This window comes from Brachyistius frenatus, unplaced genomic scaffold (genome assembly GCF_029030835.1).
Source record: "Brachyistius frenatus isolate BFR_SWC_R1_liver_20210118 unplaced genomic scaffold, ASM2903083v1 Contig_16, whole genome shotgun sequence".
Lineage (NCBI taxonomy): Eukaryota > Metazoa > Chordata > Actinopteri > Embiotocidae > Brachyistius > Brachyistius frenatus.
In genome coordinates, this window is record NW_027210615.1 from 3,882,524 (window position 1) to 3,904,083 (window position 21,560).

Consider the following 21,560-nt stretch of genomic DNA (forward strand, 5'->3'; position numbering starts at 1 on the left):
TCACATCCTAAAACAAAAACCTTTTAATAATGAACTCACACATTTATGTGTTATTGTTGGCCCTCACTATATATACAGCTTATCATGTGTATTTTGTGCTGAATGTGTGACTTCCCGCTGGCTAGCATCCAGGAAGTGTCGAAGGTCAGTCAGCAGTCGGAGAGACCAACGCCATCAGGGTGACTCTGTAAACATCCGTCTCGTCGCCCTTCAAGGTGAGAAGCATGCACGCCTGCACCACCTCACAGGGCTGAAACTCACACACACGCACGCACACACACACGCACAGTCAGTCAGTCAGTCAGAGACGTGTGCTCGTAAATAAACAGCAGCAGTACTAAATTCAAAAAAGGTACACAGGATTTACAGGATTGATGTTGTTGACGGTACAAAATGTATGGCCTTTGAAATTTACAATCTCATCACCAAAAGTAACCGGACGTCGGCGTCTCCGCCAGACTTTTTTTTTATTGAAAATAAAATGATGTGAAAATATGAAACAGATTTTAAGCCTAAGAATTCAAAAACTCTGAAATAACAATGACATTTACTATTAAAAATGAGCAGCGTTTTTGTGCACCTGAGCTTTAGAGTATTTTTTTGATGATGAGTTTAAAACCCTTTGGACTTTAGTTTACACACTTACGCAGTCACGGTTGTAAACATGTTTTGGGAGTTCCCAGTAAGTCCTGTGTTCCTCACCTTGTGTTGTTTGAGGGGAGTCCACGTGATGGTGATGGAGCGTCTGTGTCCGGCCTCCACGCTGCCCCTGCTGGGCTCCACACTGAAGCCCTGCTGCTGCACCGACGCCGTGTTGTCCCAGTAAAACTCTCCACCCTGGGGAAAAGATCATTTGGTTATTTCTTTAATGTTTATTCGTATAGGGACACGTACGCAGCATAAACCAATGCCACACCCCACAGCATTTATAGCCTTGAGTGTATTTGCGAGGCTCGTCCCTAGGTGGACCTTTAAAGTACCTTCGACATTACAGATCACAAATGCAACAAAAAGGATGAACATTCAAAACACAGAACTGACAATAAAAACAGAAAAATATACAGAACAATACAAGACAAATGAAAACAGAAATGCATCATAAAACAAGAGAAGCTGATCTTTAACGTTCGTGGCTGATCCCTCTGTTTCAGTTTGAGTTTAAAATCATCCAAATCAGGATCTAGTTTAAGTTTTATAGATCAGCGATTCCAAGTTTATCCCCTAAACAGAAAACAAATGTTTGTCTGGATGAAGATGAACTTCTCTCGCTGGATGCTCCATGTTTTACTGAGCTGGAGGCTCTGAGTGGAGCCACAGAGTCACTGAGCACCTGCGGAGCCTGATTATTGAAATGATTCAAACTTAACATATTTAATTTCTTAAGAACGTGGCAATCATATGATCTTATTGGCTCCCTTTCCAAAATTTGGATTGGTCGATTGTATATTCACATAAGAGGCTTGGTTACTTTTAATGCTGCTTATGACCAAAGAGGGGACAAAAGCGGTTCAGGGACAAAATGCGATAAAAGTTTAATATTGATATGATGCATCATAGTAGACTTGATGAAACACGTGGCAGCAGTCAGTTGTGCATCTGAGTATTTGCCTCCGGATGTTTGAACGTCTGATGACATCACAGTACCTTCTTACTGGTCTGTATGGAGCGGATGCAGCCAACCTGCAGCTGCTTGACTGCTGGTGTGACGTCTCCTCGACAGCAGCTCGCTCGCAGGCTCACCAGCACAGGGACGCCGGGCCTCTCCGTCACCTCCGACTCTGCTACGTACACAGGAGTTATGCAGGTTTTTACTACCGTCCTACTGATGATGATGATGATGATGATAATTTAGTTGTCAGACAATTTTTCACTCATCAGAGCAGCTCCATTTAAAGTATCACAAAGACTTCAAACAATTAGGACAAGGATACACACAATTAAAATTACAATCACAAAAGTCATTTCAGTTTCTTCAATGAACATTTCATTTGGGCCTAAGTGCCACATTAAATCTGAGGATTGACTGGTGCATGAGAGTGCTTCAGTCTCGTAATCTCCAGTTTCATGGTAACAATTAGTATTTTCTGTTCAGGTCATGACTGGGATCAGAGAAAATGCTATTAGACCGTCTTACATGTTGCTATAAGTGCAGTGTGGCTCCGGTTACTCTGATAGACTGATTTACAGTTTCTCGAAGGGTTGACCTACGATCTCTGAGCCGGTTTTTATTTCATGCAGCACTTTTGTCTTTAACGTAGTGGACAAACACTTGTACAATATGGCATTACAGTACTGTAATAAACACTCATGATCACGGAAGTAAAACCGCAAATGAATTTGTCTACTCGCCATGAAAGACTAGAAACGGCAGAGAAAACAAATTCTTTGGTTTGTCCCTGCAGATAAATTCAGTATTGTGTTTCCAGGACAACAGATGATCATTACACTCAAATATTTATACGATGAGACCTGCTTGATTTTATTCCATATTGATATCATTAGGAACTTTAACTTTATGCGTCCTTCTACTTGATGATCACACAAACATTGATGGTATTTGTTGACACAGTTTGTTTACATCCCAACCTGGTGGATGTGTCTGTCCACCACTTTGGTCCAGATTGAAATATTTGAGCAACTATTGGATTATTCCACATACGCTTCACAGACGTTCATGTTGTTCTCAGGATGAATCAGTTTGAGGATTCCCGGAAATTCCATAAAGTGATATTATCAGATCAACATTTATCCAATACATTCATTCAAATTCCTCCACAACTAATGTCATTAGCATTTAGCTGAACAGACTGCAGCGGCCAAACAAAACCTTTAACAGAGAAGTTCGTTTGGCTGTCTAACTCATCTCTTCACCATTTCAGACATCCATATGTTTCATTCAGCTCCTACAAATCTAACTATGAATAATGAACACATTTTTATGGGCTGTTTTGAAATGCTACATTTTTACACTGCAGACGTTTAAAAATCAATCTGCACTGTAAAAGGGCAGGTAGTCTAAAAATAGGTCCGACGTGATTCTGTCTAAACAACACTGGGTGTCCGTGTACGTGTTCACACATTTGTTTGCTCATTGTGGTCGCACACAGACTCTCACAGACATGAGCAGATGATCAAATTTGCATCCCAGTCTGTTGCACCCTCAGCAATGTGGACAAAACCAAGTTTCAAGTCTGCTAATTGATTTTCATACGATACAGAAATGGATGAAAATTAATGGATGCCATGAAGGAAAATAAAAGATATTAAAAAAAAAAAAGAAAAATCTGTCAGAAGCAAAAAATTGAAAGTATACAAGTCCTTTCCTTTTTAAGGACACGTCAACAACGCAAATTTTGCCGGGCGTCAACGGGAGACTTTCAGATTCAAGCTAACATCTTTTCCCAGAGGACACCTCTGAGTTTCTCTGAACCAATCGGGTCTGATCCTGCTGCTAATTGCATTTAAATGCACCAACACCTCTTTGATTAAGTAAAAATTGACTGTAACCTTGTCTGGCAGGAGTTCCTGTTTTCACACATGGATTTTATGGTGAAATATGATCTGACTGCTGGTGACAAGCACACGGGCTGTCAGTGAGCAATGATTAGTATACATTACTTCATCACATACGCTGCCCTCTCCTACATAAATCATGGGATGTGTCTGGGAGATATTAGTCATCTTTATAGTGTCGCTGTAAGAATATCCTGCCCCGCTTGGAGCCCTCAGTATCTCAGAATACGCTTGAACCTGAATCGATGGATCATTTCCACACATAAACGCTGTAGCATTGATCTGTTCCACATCGACTGCGTGTTCCATTTAGCCACATCGTTTCCATCACACCAAAGGTGGTGACCCTAAAGAGGAGATGGAGACAGAGGCCGTGATACCTGTGAGTGGAGGTCGACTGGTTATGAGTGAAGGGAGGAGGGACTCAACGGGAACCGTCAGCAGGTCTCCTCCATAGAGATACATGTTGTGTGAAGAGGCCGCACCCTTCAGATCCATCACACACACTTTACTCTGAGGGACAGAAATGGGACAGGGTTAAGGTTGTTACCTCATGAGGACCCCAGTGAGGAGAGGACACACAGGGTGCACTGAGTACATTAGAATAACGACAATGTGTTGGGTGACAGCGGTTTTACCCGGATCATGTGATCACTTTTACAACCTGTGATTGTGGACAAGGACAGGTTGAGTAAAGACATGTATTCAAGGTTGAACGTGTGTGTGTGTGTGTGTGTGTGTGTGTGTGTGTGTGTGTGTGTGTGTGTGTGTGTGTGTCCTGCTGACCTTATTCATGAGCTCTATGCTGAGCTTGTCAGAGAAGTTGACAGACGGGTGGTCGGGTTGAAAGGTGACAGTGATGTCTTGGCTCTGTCCCGGAGCAATGCTGCCCTCTACAGGCACTGCATTGAACACACTCAGCCCACTGCAGTTTTGGGTCCCTGTACAAGACAGAATATACAGTTTACTGCAGTTACTATGTCAGCTCATGTTACATTTGCTGCTATTAAAAATAATACTAATAAACCTGCTTTTATTTTCCTAACTTTGCAAGTTCATTGGAATTAATGTCAGAGCTGCTGATGTCTGTGACTTTGCATGTTCAGATCACTGTTATCTAAAAGGTAATTCTGGTCACCAAACATACTCATGCCACACTAAGAGTACAAATAATGCAGTTATGAATACAATACAAAACAATCAATGAATAGGTCTCTATAATTAATTTAATTAAATATTATTTTTTAAATTAATGCTTATTTGTTCCTCTTTACAAATTTTAAGTAAAAGCATGAGCCCACTGTCAACAGGGTTTTCCCAGGTTCCTGGAGGGTTTGGATGCTATGGTAACGGTTTGGGGTGGTGGGCAGTCATGTGACTAAAAACTATACATATTTACATCATTTTAGACTATTAACATTACAATATTTGGTCAAAAATGCACCGTCTGTCAGAAAAATACTAATCACCAAACATCAAGTTTATATTACATCGTTGTAAGCTACGGTGGCAACGGTGCCGTGGAAAAGCACTTCGGTGCTGCACCTGTGTCATAATGGAAGGAGACAGCCTGGTACTGCTGAGTCACAAAATCAGGGCCCTGCAAGTCAATTTACTGCTTGTTATAGTATCTGCACATTTTATAAATGGTTTACTTGGATTGACCTAATCAGTGCACTTTAGAAGCAAAAATGGCAGAGCATTACAAATTATGACTAAATGTAAAAGAATTAAACTTTCATCAAAAAATAAACAGTATTACAAAATAGTTAAATAGACAGATACACATACAGTACATTAGACAATTGACATGTTGAAGCCATTCAAATGTCCAAATGTTTGTAGCACAGAATAGTAAAATCTCTGATGTATGAGAGAAACATTCAGCAGTTCTTTGCTTATACGGTCTGCTCATCTGACTACTCTAATATATACAACAGTTTATGCATTGTAAGTCAAGGCTGACTGATTTATTGGCTGGCTGATTTTATTTTTGGCCCATCAGTATCGGTGTCGGCGTGTTCCAATATGAAAACTTTTTTTATTGAACATAATGGAGAGAAAGATGCTTGCAGTACTCCCTAAAGTCCAGCATCAGCCGGTCTTAGTAAAATGTTGGCGCAGCCTTCAGAACAGCTTCAGAGAAACTTGGCAGAGATCCACGATGTCTCTGGAGCTCCACTAGAAGGACGAATGTCTTTCTTGAGCGTATGTCTTGGCTTGAGATCTGGTGGCTGCTAGCTTATTCTGTGTTGTCCTTTACTGTGTTACCCACATGTACTTAATAATGAGTGAAATTATTGATCAAAACCGAGGACACGTGGTGAAAAAGATTCACTTCTACGTGAGTGCTAAAACACGGACACAATGTTCAAAAAGACGAGCTCCGCTCTGTCTCTACTTTTGGAGCTCTGGCAGTCAAAGCAGTCAATCAGTGCAATGTTTGTTACATCTTACCCACAGTCGGCTGCAGCTGAGAGTCTGTGTGTCTGTCCAACAGGACGGTGACTCTGTCAGTTCCGCCCCGAGGCCTGGAAGGAGACAGACTGGCCAGCAGCACCCTGAAACCCAGCGACACCACTGACCTGTTCTGTAACTGCAGGCAGAACGAGGTCGAACGTCACGAACAACGACGTCTTCCACCCAAAAGCTTCATGTGAACATACACTTCACTTCTGATTGGACTGTTTTTAGAAATTGACCTTCGGTAGACTTCAAAACTAACAAGAAGTCATCTCTTTGCTGTACCACTACTTCTCGTCCTTTTTGCCATGTGTTGACTGACCTTCACCACTTGTGAGGCGCTCTCCTTCTCCAACACGAAGCCAAAGTCAAGGAGACCTCCGCTGTGGGACGAGGTGACAGCAGGGACGACACCCTCCCCCTGCAGAGTCACCTCCAAACTCATTTTCTGGCAGCTCACCTGCAGCTTGTCGCAGTGCTAGAGAACAGCAAAGGTTGAGTGTGGGAGGTATCACTTAATATTCGTGTTATTAGTTACTCAATTATCTTTTCGTGGTATTTCATTTGATTATATTCAAGGTGAAAAGTACAAGAACAAATCAGTGGATTAACATGGATTATTGATTTATTTGTTGCTCACACGCTCCGATGTTTATCACATTCTAGCAAAAGTCAGTGAGCTGAATGTTGAACTTTCCACTGTTGACTCACCTTTTTGTCCAGAGTTGGACTGAAGGCCAGAACCAGAGTGTGTTTCTCTCCAGGTCTTATACATCTGAGAGCGTTGCGAAGGGAAAAAGGACCAAGTACGTCCAACACCGACGACCTCAGCTTGGAAGCAGTCAAAGAAAAGCGGCTAGTTTTAATATTTATTATCACCATTAGTTGTAGTAGCAATTTGTAGACACATGTTTGTGTGCTATTTGATTTCTTGACATGATAGTAACTTGTGTAAAAAGACGCTATTAAAAAGTTCAAACCTGTCAGGATCTATGACTTCGGCTTGGATTGACCTCACATAATTTCATTTGTGGCGCTTTTGGCATTCATAACTTTCATTTAAAATGAAATGAAAGTTTCTTATAAATTTGTATTTTTGCTTTTTGTAATCATTCATGCATTTCACAGACCATTCAGTCTGCAGCATTAAACATCTGTTCTTAATAATCACATTGATGTCTAAAGACTATAGAAGGTGCACGTTATCCATTTTTCAAATGATTTGCACTGACATCTTGGAGAGCTCAGAAAACAACACGTTGCTCAATAGTTGGAGAGAAACAGAGAAAGGATACATCCAGCGATCCCTTTGAAATGTTCTGAACTGTAAACCTTTTAATCACCTTCTCTCCTACAAAATGGAAGACACAAAAACAACACAGCATAGAAGCACAAAAAGATTAGATGTGCAAAGATCAAATGTACGTGATGAACCTACATAAAAAATGACTCACCCAGTGCCACCTGATGGAAGTCGATGATGCTGTGTCCATTGTTGGATATCACCACTAGAGGGGGCTGTACAGCAGGACATTGCAGCTTCAAGTAGAGCGTATTGAAGGGACTGAGGAGATATTGGAAATGACAAGTGAAGAAATAAGGAGTGTGTGGAACAGCTGTCACTCTCTGAGTCGGGGCAGTGACAGGAAATCTGACAATTAAGCAACTGTTTCATGTTCGCACACACGACTGATACTTGTATTTGATTTAATTTAAGTCAAAATGACTTAAAAGTTGTTGGTAGAGCTCACAGTGCAAACAAGAGAGGAAAAAAAAAAAGGATTTTCAAATGTGCCAAATCTTTCGGTAAGTGTTATAAATAAAAGAAAAAGACTGGAAGGTGTGACTACTTTGTTTGGATGGAGACTCAAGTCCTCTGATACATTCTTTTCAATTGCACCCTTCCCACAACTGATGTATACCTGATGAGTAGCTTCATTAAATATAGATATATCCTTATAAAGGCAAAGCTGCTGAGTACCTTCCAGGAGCTAAGGATGCTAACGTCTACATGAGGAACCACTCAGCACCTCTGCTACAAGGAAATTTTAATTCTTGATTATGAATATGAGAAGCATCTATACCTGTAATTCAAGATACTTTGAGATGTTTATTTAATTCACGATAAGGCTACCTTTTTGATTGTCAGGTTTTTAGCCTGAGTAGCACTTTTGTTGCATTTTTGTGTTATTATATATTTTTAACAGTGTATGAAGGCATAGCGCATTAGTGCACTACTTTTTAGGGAATTAATTGCAATGGCTCAAAAAATTTTAAACTTTGGGTCACGATTTAATGAAAAAGGAATATTATGGGCTGTGAGGCTGGAGCAGCTGATATAAAGGTGACGCCACCTTCAAAGTGCACGGGAGAAAACGTATTTCTGCCCTGCAGTGAGTTCATGGATCAGACATGCTGTCAACTGCAGACATTATTTTCTATATTCGTTTAAAATCTATGGAAAAATAAAGAAAAGAAAGACGTGGCTTAAGAGAACAGCTTCACATTCAGGTTCAAGAATTCTAAAATTGTGAATCTGTACAGGGCCTGGGGAAGCATGTCACAGATCTGACATGACTTCCCCCTCTGTCCTCTTCTTTTATGGGTAATTGTTCCCCAGCTTTGGCCCGCAGTGTCTCGTTGTGGAAGCTGACCGTTACCTCCATGCTGGCTGGACCTGCCTGTCTTCCTCTGGAGAGTCTCCGTCTGACACGAAGCAGGGAACGGTGTACTCTCTGTAGCGCTGGCTGAAAGAGTACAGCAGAGAGGCCTTGGCCTGCTCGTACTGCTCTGACCTTGAAAGAAACTCACAATTAACCAAGTAAGAAAAAAAAACAACCTCTCTCCTCACATCCATCATATACTCTTTACCATTTCATCAGGATTTTCCAGTTGGTTGAGATCACATTATGGATGGAGTGATTACAATTAAAAGAAATGGGAATACTGATTAAACCAATTAATCACTGGGAGAAGAGGGAATGTCAAAGCTTTGTGTCATTTATATTTCAGAGTTGTTGGATCTCAGATTATTAATTGGCTTCAGCCTACTTTCCTACATAAAGAGGCATTCAGGGAATAATTCATTCTCTTTCTGCAGTGCTGCTGTTTGATGCAGAATATTTTTCCCGTGAATATTTACTTGTCTGGTGTTTCAGTCCAGCAAACTGGATGTGTTTGATGGCACTGAGTAAATAATCAGTGTAGAGAGGGAAGCTACCCCGGCAGGAGGTGGACAGGATATGGTGATTCAGTTGGGTCGTCCGTCTTCGGTTCGTCTGACCCCTTGCTGCTCTTTCGATTCACAGATGTGTTCCTCCCTTTGCCGGGTTCCATAAGGATCTTATAAATACACGAGAACACGACTGATGGGTTCATAAAAAGGCAACACAAATGAGTGTGGCTGCATGGTAATGACATTTAAAAAAAAAAATCCGCTAAAGATGCATTCATGTGCAGTTGTACCTCCTGTTCAGCAGATCTGCTCCTCTCCAGCTTCTCCTGGAGCAGTTCGGCTTGCTGGAGGAGACGCAGCGCCTCGTCTTTGATCTCCTGGTCCAACAGTCTGGGTCTGAACGTCACCTGCACCAGACATCTCTGAGCAGAAGAGGATCCATGGATAGTTATGTTTCCACGCAGATGACACTCAGCTATATATTTCGAAGAGATCTGACGCCCTTCATCATCTGGTGAAACTAGAGGAACGCATATCAGGAATCAAACAATGGATGTCATCAAATCTTTTAAATTTTGTAAAATACCTGAAAAGCTAATTCTTGTTTTACACAGGTGGTTCCACAATCTCACAAAGTCCCTGTATTAGTAATCTCCGTATGCTCTTTGATCTCCATCTCTCCTTTGACAAACATATCACCAACATTACAAAAATGGCATGTTTCCACCTTCGAAACATTCGTTTCTTTCCACGGACGACACCGAAACTCTATTTAATGCTTTTGACTCATCCAGGCTCGATTCCTGTATTTAACTTTTCTCTGGCTTAGCGAAATTAACTATTACCAAACTTAAACTTGTACTAAATACTGCAGCTGGAATATCCTATCACCCCTGTTATTGTTTCACAACATTGACTCCTTATGCTTGCTAGATTGAACTTCAAGAAACTACTTTCAACCTAGAAAATATCAAATAGACTTGCACCTTCCTATCCGTCACCTCTGGTTACTCTTCACATACCTGCTGGGTCTCTACGTTCCCCTCCCCATCCTAAATATAGCAAACATCAGTACTTTCCCTTACTGAGCTCCTCTTTTCTGGAGTTGTCTTTTTACCCCCATTCAAGATGCTAGTTCAGTCGACTCATCATTTTTTTTTTTTTTTACCCCCAGCCAATAACCTCCCTTATTCTGCCCTAAACACAAAACCATGGTCCTCCAGTTTATACATATACCACAACATATGTGTATCTATATCTATATATATGTTTTTGTCCGAGTTGTCTCACCTCTGTAGGTTTTTGCAGATTTTGCTGCATGTTCAGTGTTTTATTAAATGTACTGTCCATGTCAGATATTCTGTTTGTGGTGCTTTGAAAGTAGTTTTGCTCACTTTCACATTTTGATAATACTGTTCATTATTGCTCTTATTATATGAACAGTCCCTTGAATTAGGCTTTGTGATATTGGTCTATAACACACTTTGACTTGACAGAGGAGAGATGGTAACATGTCTGAAATTACTCCCATTTAGAAGATGTCAGGAGTTCAGTTTTGTCCTCCGTTTTGCCCCCCCCCCCAATCACCTCTCCTCCTGTGTCCCCTGTCTTTGTCTGTGGCCACGCCCCTCACCTCCCGTGGCCACGCCCCTCACCGGTCCCAGCAGATGCAGCCACTCACCCCTGATCACCACCTGCAGGTGTGCTGCATCTCCCTGATCACCTCCCCGGACTATATGTACCCTGCCCCTGCACAACTCTGGTGGTCGGTGCATTCTGTTATGTGGTGGGTGTTTTTCCAGGACCCAATGCAAGCTCACAAACTCGAGGTTTCAAGTTCCAAAAATACTGTCTCTATTGTCCAAAAAACAAACAAAAAACTACAAACCAAAAGGTGGCACCGAGCGTGTCCACTTTACGTCCAGTCGGGAGGGCAACTCAACCGACAGCTCCAGGGGGACACGGGTAACAGGGCAGCCGGCAGACCAGCGGAAGGGACGGCGTCAACAATCTTCCGAGCCGGGCGGGCAACTCCACCGACTGGTGATTTTGACGGGGATATCCGCAGGAGACACAGAGGCCGGATGAACGGGAACAGGAACAGGACTGACGGAGAGCTGACGGAGAGCAGACGGAAGACGGACGGGGAGCAGACGGAAGACGGACGGGTGGCTAACAAAAATGCACCGACCACCAGAGTTGTGCAGGGACAGGGTACATATAGACCGGGGAGGTGATCAGGGAGATGCAGCACACCTGCAGGTGGTGATCAGGGGTGAGTGGCTGCATCTGCTGGGACTGGCGAGGGGCGTGGCCACGGGAGGTGAGGGGCGTGGCCACAGACAAAGACAGGGGACACAGGAGGAGAGGTGATGGGGGGGGGACAAAACTGAACTCCTGACAGAAGATACAGCAATACTATTGTTTGTTATTGTGTGTGTTTTTCAGATGACAGTGTTTTTACACCCTGAGCGTTTTTTAATTTGAACCTCCACTTCATACTACAGAGTGGAGGTTTAAATGAGTTTTGGGCAGAATCCTGTTTTGGGGTTTCTCTGGCGTGGAGCAACTCCAGTGGACTGAGGACTATAATCCCTCTGTTTGCCAATTGAAGCCTATTTACTGGATTTCTTCTACTGGGCCTCTGTTGCACAGCCAGAAAAAAAAAAAAAAAAAAACTAATGGGAAATGTATTAATTGTTTCTATATACAGTCTGGAGAATGGAAGAAAGTGTTCCACTGTAAAATGATGGAAAACAGGACTTCAAATTCAACTGTCACAACCTTTAACACTGAAGTGCAATCAGTTACCTACAGTATACAGTGAAATGATGCTGCATCCAGTGAATATAAAATCAACATTGGGTTGAACAGATCTTTTTGTTTTATGTTCTAAAAATAGAGCCAGTAAGAAGTGTTGGTTCACTTCCATCATGTGTCCAGTAGAGGGCATCATTACACTGTGAAGGTCTGTTGTGAGCCAGCAGCAGCTATGATGGCTGTTTGACTCAACATATTAGTGGATAACTTTTGAACTGTGGCTGGAAGATTTTACTTTGATATCAGTTGGCTCTGTGATCATTATGTTCCGGTTGCGAATTATTGTAATAAAAATGTACCTCCTAGTCTCAGGTTTGGTTTGGTTATACAGTAAAATGTACATAAGCTTAACTTAAACCATTTGAATCAAGTTTCATGTTCGATTAAGGAGATGGATTATTATGTTTTTGCAGCCATCTCAAACCCTACCTCACACAAACGAGCTCCAAATGGTTACCAAGAGAATAAAAGGTGAAGAAGGGGGCAAATTAAAAAGATCTTCAGTGGGCCCTGATAGTGCCAAGAAAACATTCTCGGTTTGAACTGATTTTAAAAGTCCATATTAAAGTTGCAGTCCTTTACATTTAGTACTGTACTTTCATAAAGTGGATGGAATCATGACAGATATATTAAAACAAAATGAATGGCAGACAGTTTCTGGCTTTTACCTTTTAACTGCATCTCATGGTTTTCATCAGATGATGGAGTTTAAAGACCATGAGCTGCAGTGAAAAGCTCTGGGATGTGCTAGTAGGTAGATCTTGACCCCCCCCCCCCACTGTAATTCATTTGCAGTCTCCAAGCCCTGAGGGAATAACCTTGGTGATATCATCAGGATCATTTCCTGTCAGAGCTCCTGCAGAGCCACAGAACACGATGCAAAGTAGTTTTAAACCCTCCAGATTTGAAGTCTTCAATGTGTAAAATGGGTGGAGTGCCCCTTTATCATAAGAGACGCTCCGCCTCACCTCTCCGGGGAGAAGGCGTCCTGCAGAAGGAGCGACGCTGATGTCTGAATCCTCCGGCAGGGAGAAGGAGAACAGCCTGGGTACCGCGAGGGCCGAGGCGTCCTCGTCTGCCGGAGCGGCTGGCTGTCTGGAGCGGTTCCGGGCGGTGTGATGGTTGGTCAGGTAAAGTGTGGCCGTGGAGTGGTCACCTAACGCTGTGGCCCCAAACTGGACCAGAGAATGGGAGAGCTCCAGCGGCGGGTGGACACCCACTGCTCGGCAAGGCAACAGGAAGTCCCTGAGGACAACAGGAAGTAAACTGTTTGCTGAAGAAGCAATGAATATTGGATGTAATCAAATAAACAAAATGATATCCATCATATCAGACATGATGACTTTGATAATACCAGATCCCATCATTAAAATCAACATCCATTACATGAACAAATCCACATAGGTGACATGTATTTACACAGAGTGCAGGATTACAAACTAACTTGTTAATTCCAGACTTGCAGCTGAGTTGGAAACGGTACTTTTTGGCCATTTTGGCACAAAAAATCACATCCACCTTCAGGCTTTCTTGTGGGAGCAGAGTACCAAAACCATCATTCGGCTGGACCTCAACGAACTGTTTGAGAAAAGAATTTGTTCAATTTCATTTTCCAACAAAGTTAAATTGGTTGAATTTCTTGCTGAAAGTTAGAAACATGACAATTTTAATGAAATACAACTTTTCATTCTACTTATGGACAGTATTTTTTTCTGCTATAACCATTCAATGTATCTACATTCAGTAATTATTTGTCTGCGGGGTAGTTTTTTTTTATAGGTGGTGGTGCAATCCACCTTTCAGATTGCCTCTTCAAGCATGAAAAGAGACACAGGAAACAATTCACGAATGTAATTTATCTCGCTGATAGCAGCTTCTCTGTTCGGTGTTCACTCTCTTTACGCCATATAAGAGCTGTAAGTTACTGTTAATTCAAATGGAACAAATCTCAGTTCAGTTTCCAACAGGGAAAGTTGTGTCATCACGACTATTTAAGTCTAGTACGAACCTGATATTAGCTACAGTTTAGAAGTTTGTTTCTGCTTATATCTGCATCGGATACCTTTCAAATATAGTAACATTTATTAAGCAGGTATTCACAGGATTAATTCAGTACCTCTGGAACACACAGGAAGCCAAAGTCCTGAGGCAGGAGGGACAGATTGGTGAGACGGACGCTGCTCCGGACCGACTGGTAAACAGAGCAGTAACCAAAGTCCACCTCGGTCTGGTCGAACTGGAGGTCTGATGAGGTCAGAACCGCGTGGATGGTGAAATGTGCCGACTGCACCTGCAAACACATGAAGCATCTTTACTCACCTCTGCCCACTTTTCTTTGACTGTAACATTTTTATAAACATCAGTTCAGAAAAATCTGGGTTTTTTTCCTGCATATTTGCTTCTTTCCTATTATTGTACCACATTGTTTCAGTCCAGAGTATCTTTTGTATTTCAAATTTTACCATCCTATTAATGTCACACTGTCTCTGGGTAATATGATATGTATAATACAAATTCAGCAGTTGTCCTAAAAACTGTTCTGATATCACTTTTTGAATCTTAATTCTATATCTCAATATTCTGATTGAAGAGAAAAAAAAATATGCAAAAAAATAAGCCCTCTTGAGTCTGAGATTTCAAAAATATGAATATATGCATTTGAAGTATCCAATGAATGAAATTCAAATTTAACTTTCTTCTTCCCAGCTGAAATGAAGCAAAGCTTTTCAGTGTGGTCATCCTTCATCACTGGGCAGCTGCAAAACAAGTGTGCGTGTGTGTGTGTGTGTGTGTGTGTGTGTGTGTGTGTGTGTGTGTGTGTGTGTGTGTGTGTGTGTGTGTGTGTGTGTGTGTGTGTGTGTGTGTGTGTGTGTGTGTGTGTGTGTGTGTGTGTGGGAAATCCAAAACAGAGTTCTGGCTCAAAGGGAATTCTAGAAATTGATTTCTCTTTTTTTTTTTTTATCACTGGCTGGTGTTACTCCAAATTTATCTTATTGTCAACAATTCCCATGAAAAGACCAAAACGAACCATGTTAGTCCATCTCTCTGCACTTGCCAAAATGAGTTGGGTCACCCATTTGTTGATGATCTGCTGTTTTGAACCTGTCAACCAGGCCTGTCAATCAAACCAGGCATGCTCCAAAACCTAGCTCTGTTTGAGGCCTATTATCTAATTAATTATATCATTATTTTTAGAAGGAATACCAGAACATTGATCAGAAGGAGTCATTTTTGGTTATGACACCATAATGACTTGTAGAAAAATTGCATTAACTTTCATGAGCGAAGTTGATGCTTTTTTAATGAGAGTCTATTAGAGCCAGAGGTTTGTTGGAGCCAGCCCCTAATGGCCTTCAGTGGTATTGCACTTTTAGGCGCTTCTGCATTGACCTCAATATTCAAAATAGGTTTCAGACTACAACTACATTACCGATGTCCCTCTCCTGTCTGTGTTACTCAGCCCAAATCCCAGTGCATCCTCCTCAAGACAAACATCTTAAAAATGAATCTCTGATTGTTAAAAAAAAAAAAAAAACTCTCTTTCACTATCTTCCTAAAACAGCTGGGCGTTGCAGTTTTTGGAGCAAATAATTCTTAGGCAAGAGTAAAACAGTACATTTGTTGGATACTATTTTAGAGAAGAGGATTAATACACATTTCATGCTCCAGTGAATATTTATGGAGGAAGGATGATGGGTTTGAGACTGACTCAAAATAAACTGCTGTCACCACGTTCATGGTCATGAATCAACATGTCACCCGTTGCACCAGTGGAGCTGATGGCTGTGTTTTTAATAGTTTTTGGTCAACAATGGAGCTTTGTGGCACACAGAATAAGCTATATCAGGCTTTGGCTATAAATCAACACTTAAACTCAATTCATGGTTTGTTTTGGTCTTTTTTTGGTTTGTTGATCGAGATGACATCTTCTTGAGCCACGTCAGTGCTCAGCAGACGACCTTGCTCAATGGTCCCGGCACCATTTCTTTCCAGGCTGCTGTGGCGTCTTGTGACCAAATGGTGCGGCTTTGAATGTGTGTGTGTTTTCATGGTTTTATGCCAGGAGCTCAGGGCCCGGGGCCGAGGGGCAACAGCTTTGGTGCTTCACAGGAACATCCTGGCCTGGTCTTTGGCTCCTCGTCGGAGCCAACCTCCAACCTCCACCCCTCCACCCCCCCCCCCCCCTCTCCTCCACTTGTCCCGGTAGAGACACAGCGTATAACTGGTTGGGGAGGGAGAGGAAGGTGACAGTTTGGCAAGGAGACGCACCAGATTTAGATTTAGAGGAGGACTGGCAAAAACGCAACACGAATGTCTGAGCAGCTGCTCTGCGTTTTTTTTTTTTTTTCTTCCAGTTTTTAATAAAGGCTGCTGCTGATGAGTTGAAGGAATTCTGGTTGCAGAATATTTTCCATTTCAAGGACTTTCTCATTCACTGTTTTCATATTTCAAAATGCTCGTTGGAACTTGAACAAATTTTGAGTTGCGCCTTTCGAGAGAAATTACACTGAATTTCAAATTGTGTCCTTGTAAATATTTTCTTGCACTGAAGTTAACAAAAAGTAAATATATGTAATAATATGTACAAGTGATGGTATAAACCCGAGGAATAACTTGGTAAAAATTCTTAGTAACTAATTTCTTAGTTTAACCACGTATCATCTGAGCGCAAAGTAAAGCACATGGTTCAAAGGGGAGGAACTTTGTCTCTGAATTAATCACAGGTGTGTTTTTGGGCGTCACATAATATAAACTGATCAAAGCGTCATCTGTCATTACCTGTAAGAGCCAGGTGCGCTTGCACCTTGGCGGATTACTACTACAACGGTGGATTTGCCAAGCACTAGGAAAGAACTCTCTGCAGAGGAAACGGATCTGCACGTGTGCAGATTGATGTTCACAATAATCATCTTTCACATCATTTTTAATCTGTTGCATGTCTCTGCGCTGCTGCATGTTTCTGTGTGTGTAACAAGCAGAGGGTACGTGTGTTGTGCACCTGCAAATGTAGGTGCATTTTACTATCTTCATAATGTAAACTTAAAAAAACAGTAAACTATTGTACAACTGACTGAAGACCAGGTTTTTGGTGGTTTCGTTGTGCAATCACTCTCTACTGCATGAAGCACCAACAATGCACCTGAAAGTACACCTCATTTTAAAAAACAATATTCTCTTGGGCACTCACATAGCGCCAAGTGCATTTGCTATTTAAATAATGAGGCGGCGGGGCGCGAAAATGACAACTGTGTTGTTCTGAAACTAGCAAAGACACTTGCACTGCACTTGGCATCACTTTGCACCAGGTGTAAGACTGAGCCCCGAGTGTGTTCACTTGGAAAAGAACATCCCGGTTCTCTGTAGTTTCCAGAGTCCCGTTTTTGTGTTTGCACATATAAACCAAGATGAGCTCTTATCTCAGTTTTTAGAATATCCTTCTTGAAGTACAAAAGAAACTGAAACACTTTGCATGTCTACATCCTGTACAGATTCCTCAACCTTGCAGGTGCAGATTTAAAGAAGTGATGCAACAGAAACAAACAACAGCAGCAGTAAAAACTTCTGAGTTGAAGCGATGAAGAAACAACATTTTTTTGTTTCACTGCTTAAGGAAACAAATACAGTTGGTAAGTTGATGGGGAAAAACACTGAAACACAAAGATGAAGCAAACACAATGCTCAGATTCACATCTCACTGGATGTTATAGTATTTAAAGGCAAACTGACAGGATTACTGAGAAACAACACTGAACTACATAAAGCTAGGCCATAGCAGAGACATACAGCCTCATTACGTTATCAGGGACATGATAAACAGAAGAGAAGATATACATTGGATTCCTACTTTCCCATTTTGAGCTGGTGGAGACATTTTCAGTAAACAATATGGGAAAACCTTTATGCTTGGCTTATTAGCGCCCATGAAGTAACTGGGCCTTGGGGGTGGGAGATAATTTTAGCTTGTTACCAGCAAAATAGGCTACAACCTTCAGTGGCTCTGCTTCTGTTTGGGACAAAGTAGGACGCACGCACTGCGCTGCATGACAAGTACACGAGTTTCACCATCAGGGGGCTGTTTACTGTGAAGCAGATGTACGTATACAACGTATCATATAATACAAACCTGCCCTGCTACTTGCACTGTCATTGGAACCTCCAGGACTCCTGTATCCCTGTCGAAAAATCTGCTGGCATCTTTGGGTAGGGAGCGTCTGTGAGAGGGCAGAAAGACAGAACACACACTTTTATGCAAAGCAGCACTTTCATAGAAACACAGATTCAGCTTCACGAGCAGGAGAGAACGAAGAAACCAAATCGGGGTTGAAAACATGACGGCAACAATGATATGTGACGACTGAATATTTATTTTTTTCCAGTACGTCAAACCCCACGAACCGCCGTCGAGCTTCTTAACGAAACCTAAAGGTTCCGACCCTGAAGACCTATTTCTTTACTTTAACCCACGACTGCAGAATCGGCTCGCCAAGGAAAGCAGGAGAGAGATGTAGAGCGCGCCTCCACACTACTGTAGGTTGTAGCCATGGTGATGGGAGACGTAAGTATGATTCAAAGAGGACCAGTAGTCATGCACAGGCTTATGTAAAACTCCAGTCCCTCAATATTCCCCCAGTGTCAAGAGCTGCTCTCGTGATAACATACATACACACACTGTATGAATGTATGTGGAATATATTCTCATGTAAACAGTGGTCAAATGTAAATGTCAAAGGCAGTGTGTGCCTCAGACCCACCCACCACCTCCCTCGTCCTCCCAGCATCCTTCTCTCTTTTTTTTTTTCCCCTCCTTCCCTTTCTCTTCTATCAGCTGGCTTCTCTGTCTTTCCCTTTTTACGCTCTTAATGCTGGTTGAAGGCTCGAGAGTTAATGCTGTAAATGTCAGTGGTTTTAAGGCTCTCCAGATGTCAGTGTTTTTTTTTTTTTTCAAAGCGCTACAACGAAGTCTCGCCTTCAACAAATCCGTCAGGTTCGAGGACAGGTTTCTTTTGCACGACCTCGTGGCCGCGAACACAACATGCTGTAAACACGCTCGTCTTAGTGCGACACTCTTCAGGACTCGAAGACAGAAAGGTCACTTCTTTACTGGTCAAAATCTCTGCGTTTATAAAGTCGTTTTTTCTTCCACCCTCTACAGCTTGACCAATGAGCGCAGAGGGTGTATTTAAGGAAGCACTCTTGTTCTGCCTGCTAATAGAATCGCTGCTGGAGAGTCACTCTTGAATTAGCTTGGCAGGGCAGAGTGGAAAAGCCTGGTGGGGCGTCGCCAGGCCCATATGCTCGGGAGAAATGCTGTGGATGGATGAGGTTTCAGATTTGTCAGTGTCCTGCGCAGATTTATTTGTGTACTCTTTTCTCTCTGTAGCCAGATTATCCAAAAGTAATTCTCCTCCACAGTCTTTAATGGTGCTTTCTGAGATTAGTAGAGGACACAGTTAAAATGGAACAGGTTTTTACTTTCGAGCTGCAGTGCGTATTTTGAGAGTATTTTACCTGGAACTACTGAAATGATTCTGCTGAGACATCTGCATATCCCTCCCTAAAAAACCTGCACAATCCATGAGAGTATTGACTACATTTAATCCTTGACGCCAAGTCTGGAAACACGTATTTATCAGGAAACTTCTCAGCTAGCGCTTCCTTTCCCCTAATGGGAACAAAAATAACATATTCAAAATATATATATTCCGCTTGGATTTCCCTTCATTATTAAAAAATAGTGATTATGAAAAGGATTACAAAACGGATTAAAAGGTTTAGGGATTTTTTACTGTATCAAAATGGATGGGCAAAAATTACGGTAACTGACCGTGAAAGAAAAACACTCATGTTCACTTTCCGGGGTATTTTGTTTTGCTTGCATTGTTGTCTTCGCAGCTCATCACATCATTAGTTCCTGATTGTGGCGTGAGCGGTGCACTAGCGATTAATGTAGTGATCGAGCTGTTCGGTGTAATCTGTGGTAAATCGTCCTTGTAATCTCCCTTTTATCAGCTGGAACTGCCAGGGTTGGACCCATTGCCTGCTCTGCAGAGATTACACCTAAAACCGCTCATTCAAGCAATCCTATTGCTTTGGTCCTGTGAGCAAAAATAAAGAAACACATTTTATTCCAGTCTTTTATGGTGTTTGATTTAAATAATCTACATACAGAATGTTTTACCTGACAATGAAAGCCTAAATAATAGTTTTTAAAATTGATTTCGCTATTCATTGGAAAGAAATTTTAAAGCAAAAATTCTGGAGAGGTAATACAACTCGTACGGTACACTAATTTAAACTCTCAGACATAAATAAGACAGTTTGTAAAGTGATTTAAATACATCTGTCTCAGATGTTTTAATCATTTGGAGAACTGACCATTTAATTAAAATGAAGAGTGGGAACATCATCTCTCTACATGCAGATGCCAATCTTAGGGAGTAATAAATTCTAATATTGATATATCGGCCAATTATCTTTATAAATGTACTGTATTTGCAGTGTTTGTAAATGGACATGTTTTTTTTACAGTGATCCTTCAAATGTGGTTATCAAACACTTTTGACACAGATATGTAATGGAGGCAGGATATTTGACAGTTTACAGTCCACACTGACATCAGTGCACTGAAACAGTAAAATTTACAGGTAGTTTAATCATTATAAATAGCTATAAAAAAAAAACCCAACACAAATAGAACAATTTCAAATTTATCCCAAGCATCTTTTGTCGCATAATGTTAAGTTTTCATATTGGCACATTTCAGCCAACATATACGCCGATACTGATCTGTGACAGGCTGATATCAACCAGCCGATATATTGGTCTGGTTTTTAAAAAGCAGTGGGAGTAATATGCCAACAAAAATGGCAGAAACATGGATAAGACCATCTAGTTGTACAGACGGTCCCGGTCCACCTACTTGTAAAACAACTTTTAAATCAATGCGAAAAATGTTAAGTTTTACAATCCACTGCCTCTGTGTCGACAAAATGTCAAACTCTAATAGCAAAAAAACGGACTTCTTCCAAGCAGAAATTAGTTAATATAAACACATGCTGAATAAATGACTTGAAACAAAATGGTAATTTAGTCTGATTATTATCCAATCCATCTGAATTCACACGAGGAGAATTCCTCTTCGCCGAACAGGATGAGAAACGTAAAACTGACAGGCCTCGATATCGTAGCGAGGGGATGAAGTAGTGTTTGGAACAATGCTGTGGGTCTGTGAGGGGAAAGTGTGGGCCGGATGGTGACAAATAAAGGTGGAGGAAGACAAGCGGAGGGATGAGGTGGGGAAAGAATGCTGCACAATGTGGGCAGGCTGAGCGCAATCCTTCCGAGCAGGAAGAGAAGAATGTGCTCACCCTCTCCCAGAAGCCTGAGGAGGGAAGAAGGCAAGAAGCAAGCACCTGTGTAAAGAAAGACAGCTATGAGTCACTCCAGCATCCAGATTTAACAGGGTATGAGTGTGTGCGTGGATGAGACGCTGAGTGAAAGCGGTGCTGCTAATGAGGATTTGGAAATCCAATCAGGGGTTCTGGCTTGAACAATTGTCAGTGCCATTTGAAATGACACACCGCCGCTG

At 41.7% G+C, this 21,560-nt stretch overlaps 1 protein-coding gene across 1 annotated transcript in view; it reads right to left on the reverse strand.

Annotated features, from left to right (window-relative positions):
• cfap74 (cilia and flagella associated protein 74) overlaps positions 1–21,560 on the reverse strand; it is a 56,673-nt gene continuing 35,113 nt past the window's right edge. Inside the window, exons 24-40 of the mRNA XM_069694064.1 lie at positions 18,096–18,183; positions 14,088–14,261; positions 13,416–13,549; positions 12,940–13,216; positions 9,442–9,573; positions 9,197–9,318; positions 8,637–8,771; positions 7,431–7,540; positions 7,272–7,327; positions 6,688–6,807; positions 6,299–6,454; positions 5,971–6,109; positions 4,300–4,454; positions 3,894–4,026; positions 1,645–1,781; positions 703–837; positions 1–250 (exon numbers count right to left, since the gene is read on the reverse strand). Coding sequence (XP_069550165.1) covers positions 146–250; positions 703–837; positions 1,645–1,781; positions 3,894–4,026; positions 4,300–4,454; positions 5,971–6,109; positions 6,299–6,454; positions 6,688–6,807; positions 7,272–7,327; positions 7,431–7,540; positions 8,637–8,771; positions 9,197–9,318; positions 9,442–9,573; positions 12,940–13,216; positions 13,416–13,549; positions 14,088–14,261; positions 18,096–18,183 — 2,308 coding nt within the window. The 3' untranslated portion in view covers positions 1–145. The remainder of the gene's footprint in view (positions 251–702; positions 838–1,644; positions 1,782–3,893; positions 4,027–4,299; positions 4,455–5,970; positions 6,110–6,298; positions 6,455–6,687; positions 6,808–7,271; positions 7,328–7,430; positions 7,541–8,636; positions 8,772–9,196; positions 9,319–9,441; positions 9,574–12,939; positions 13,217–13,415; positions 13,550–14,087; positions 14,262–18,095; positions 18,184–21,560) is intronic.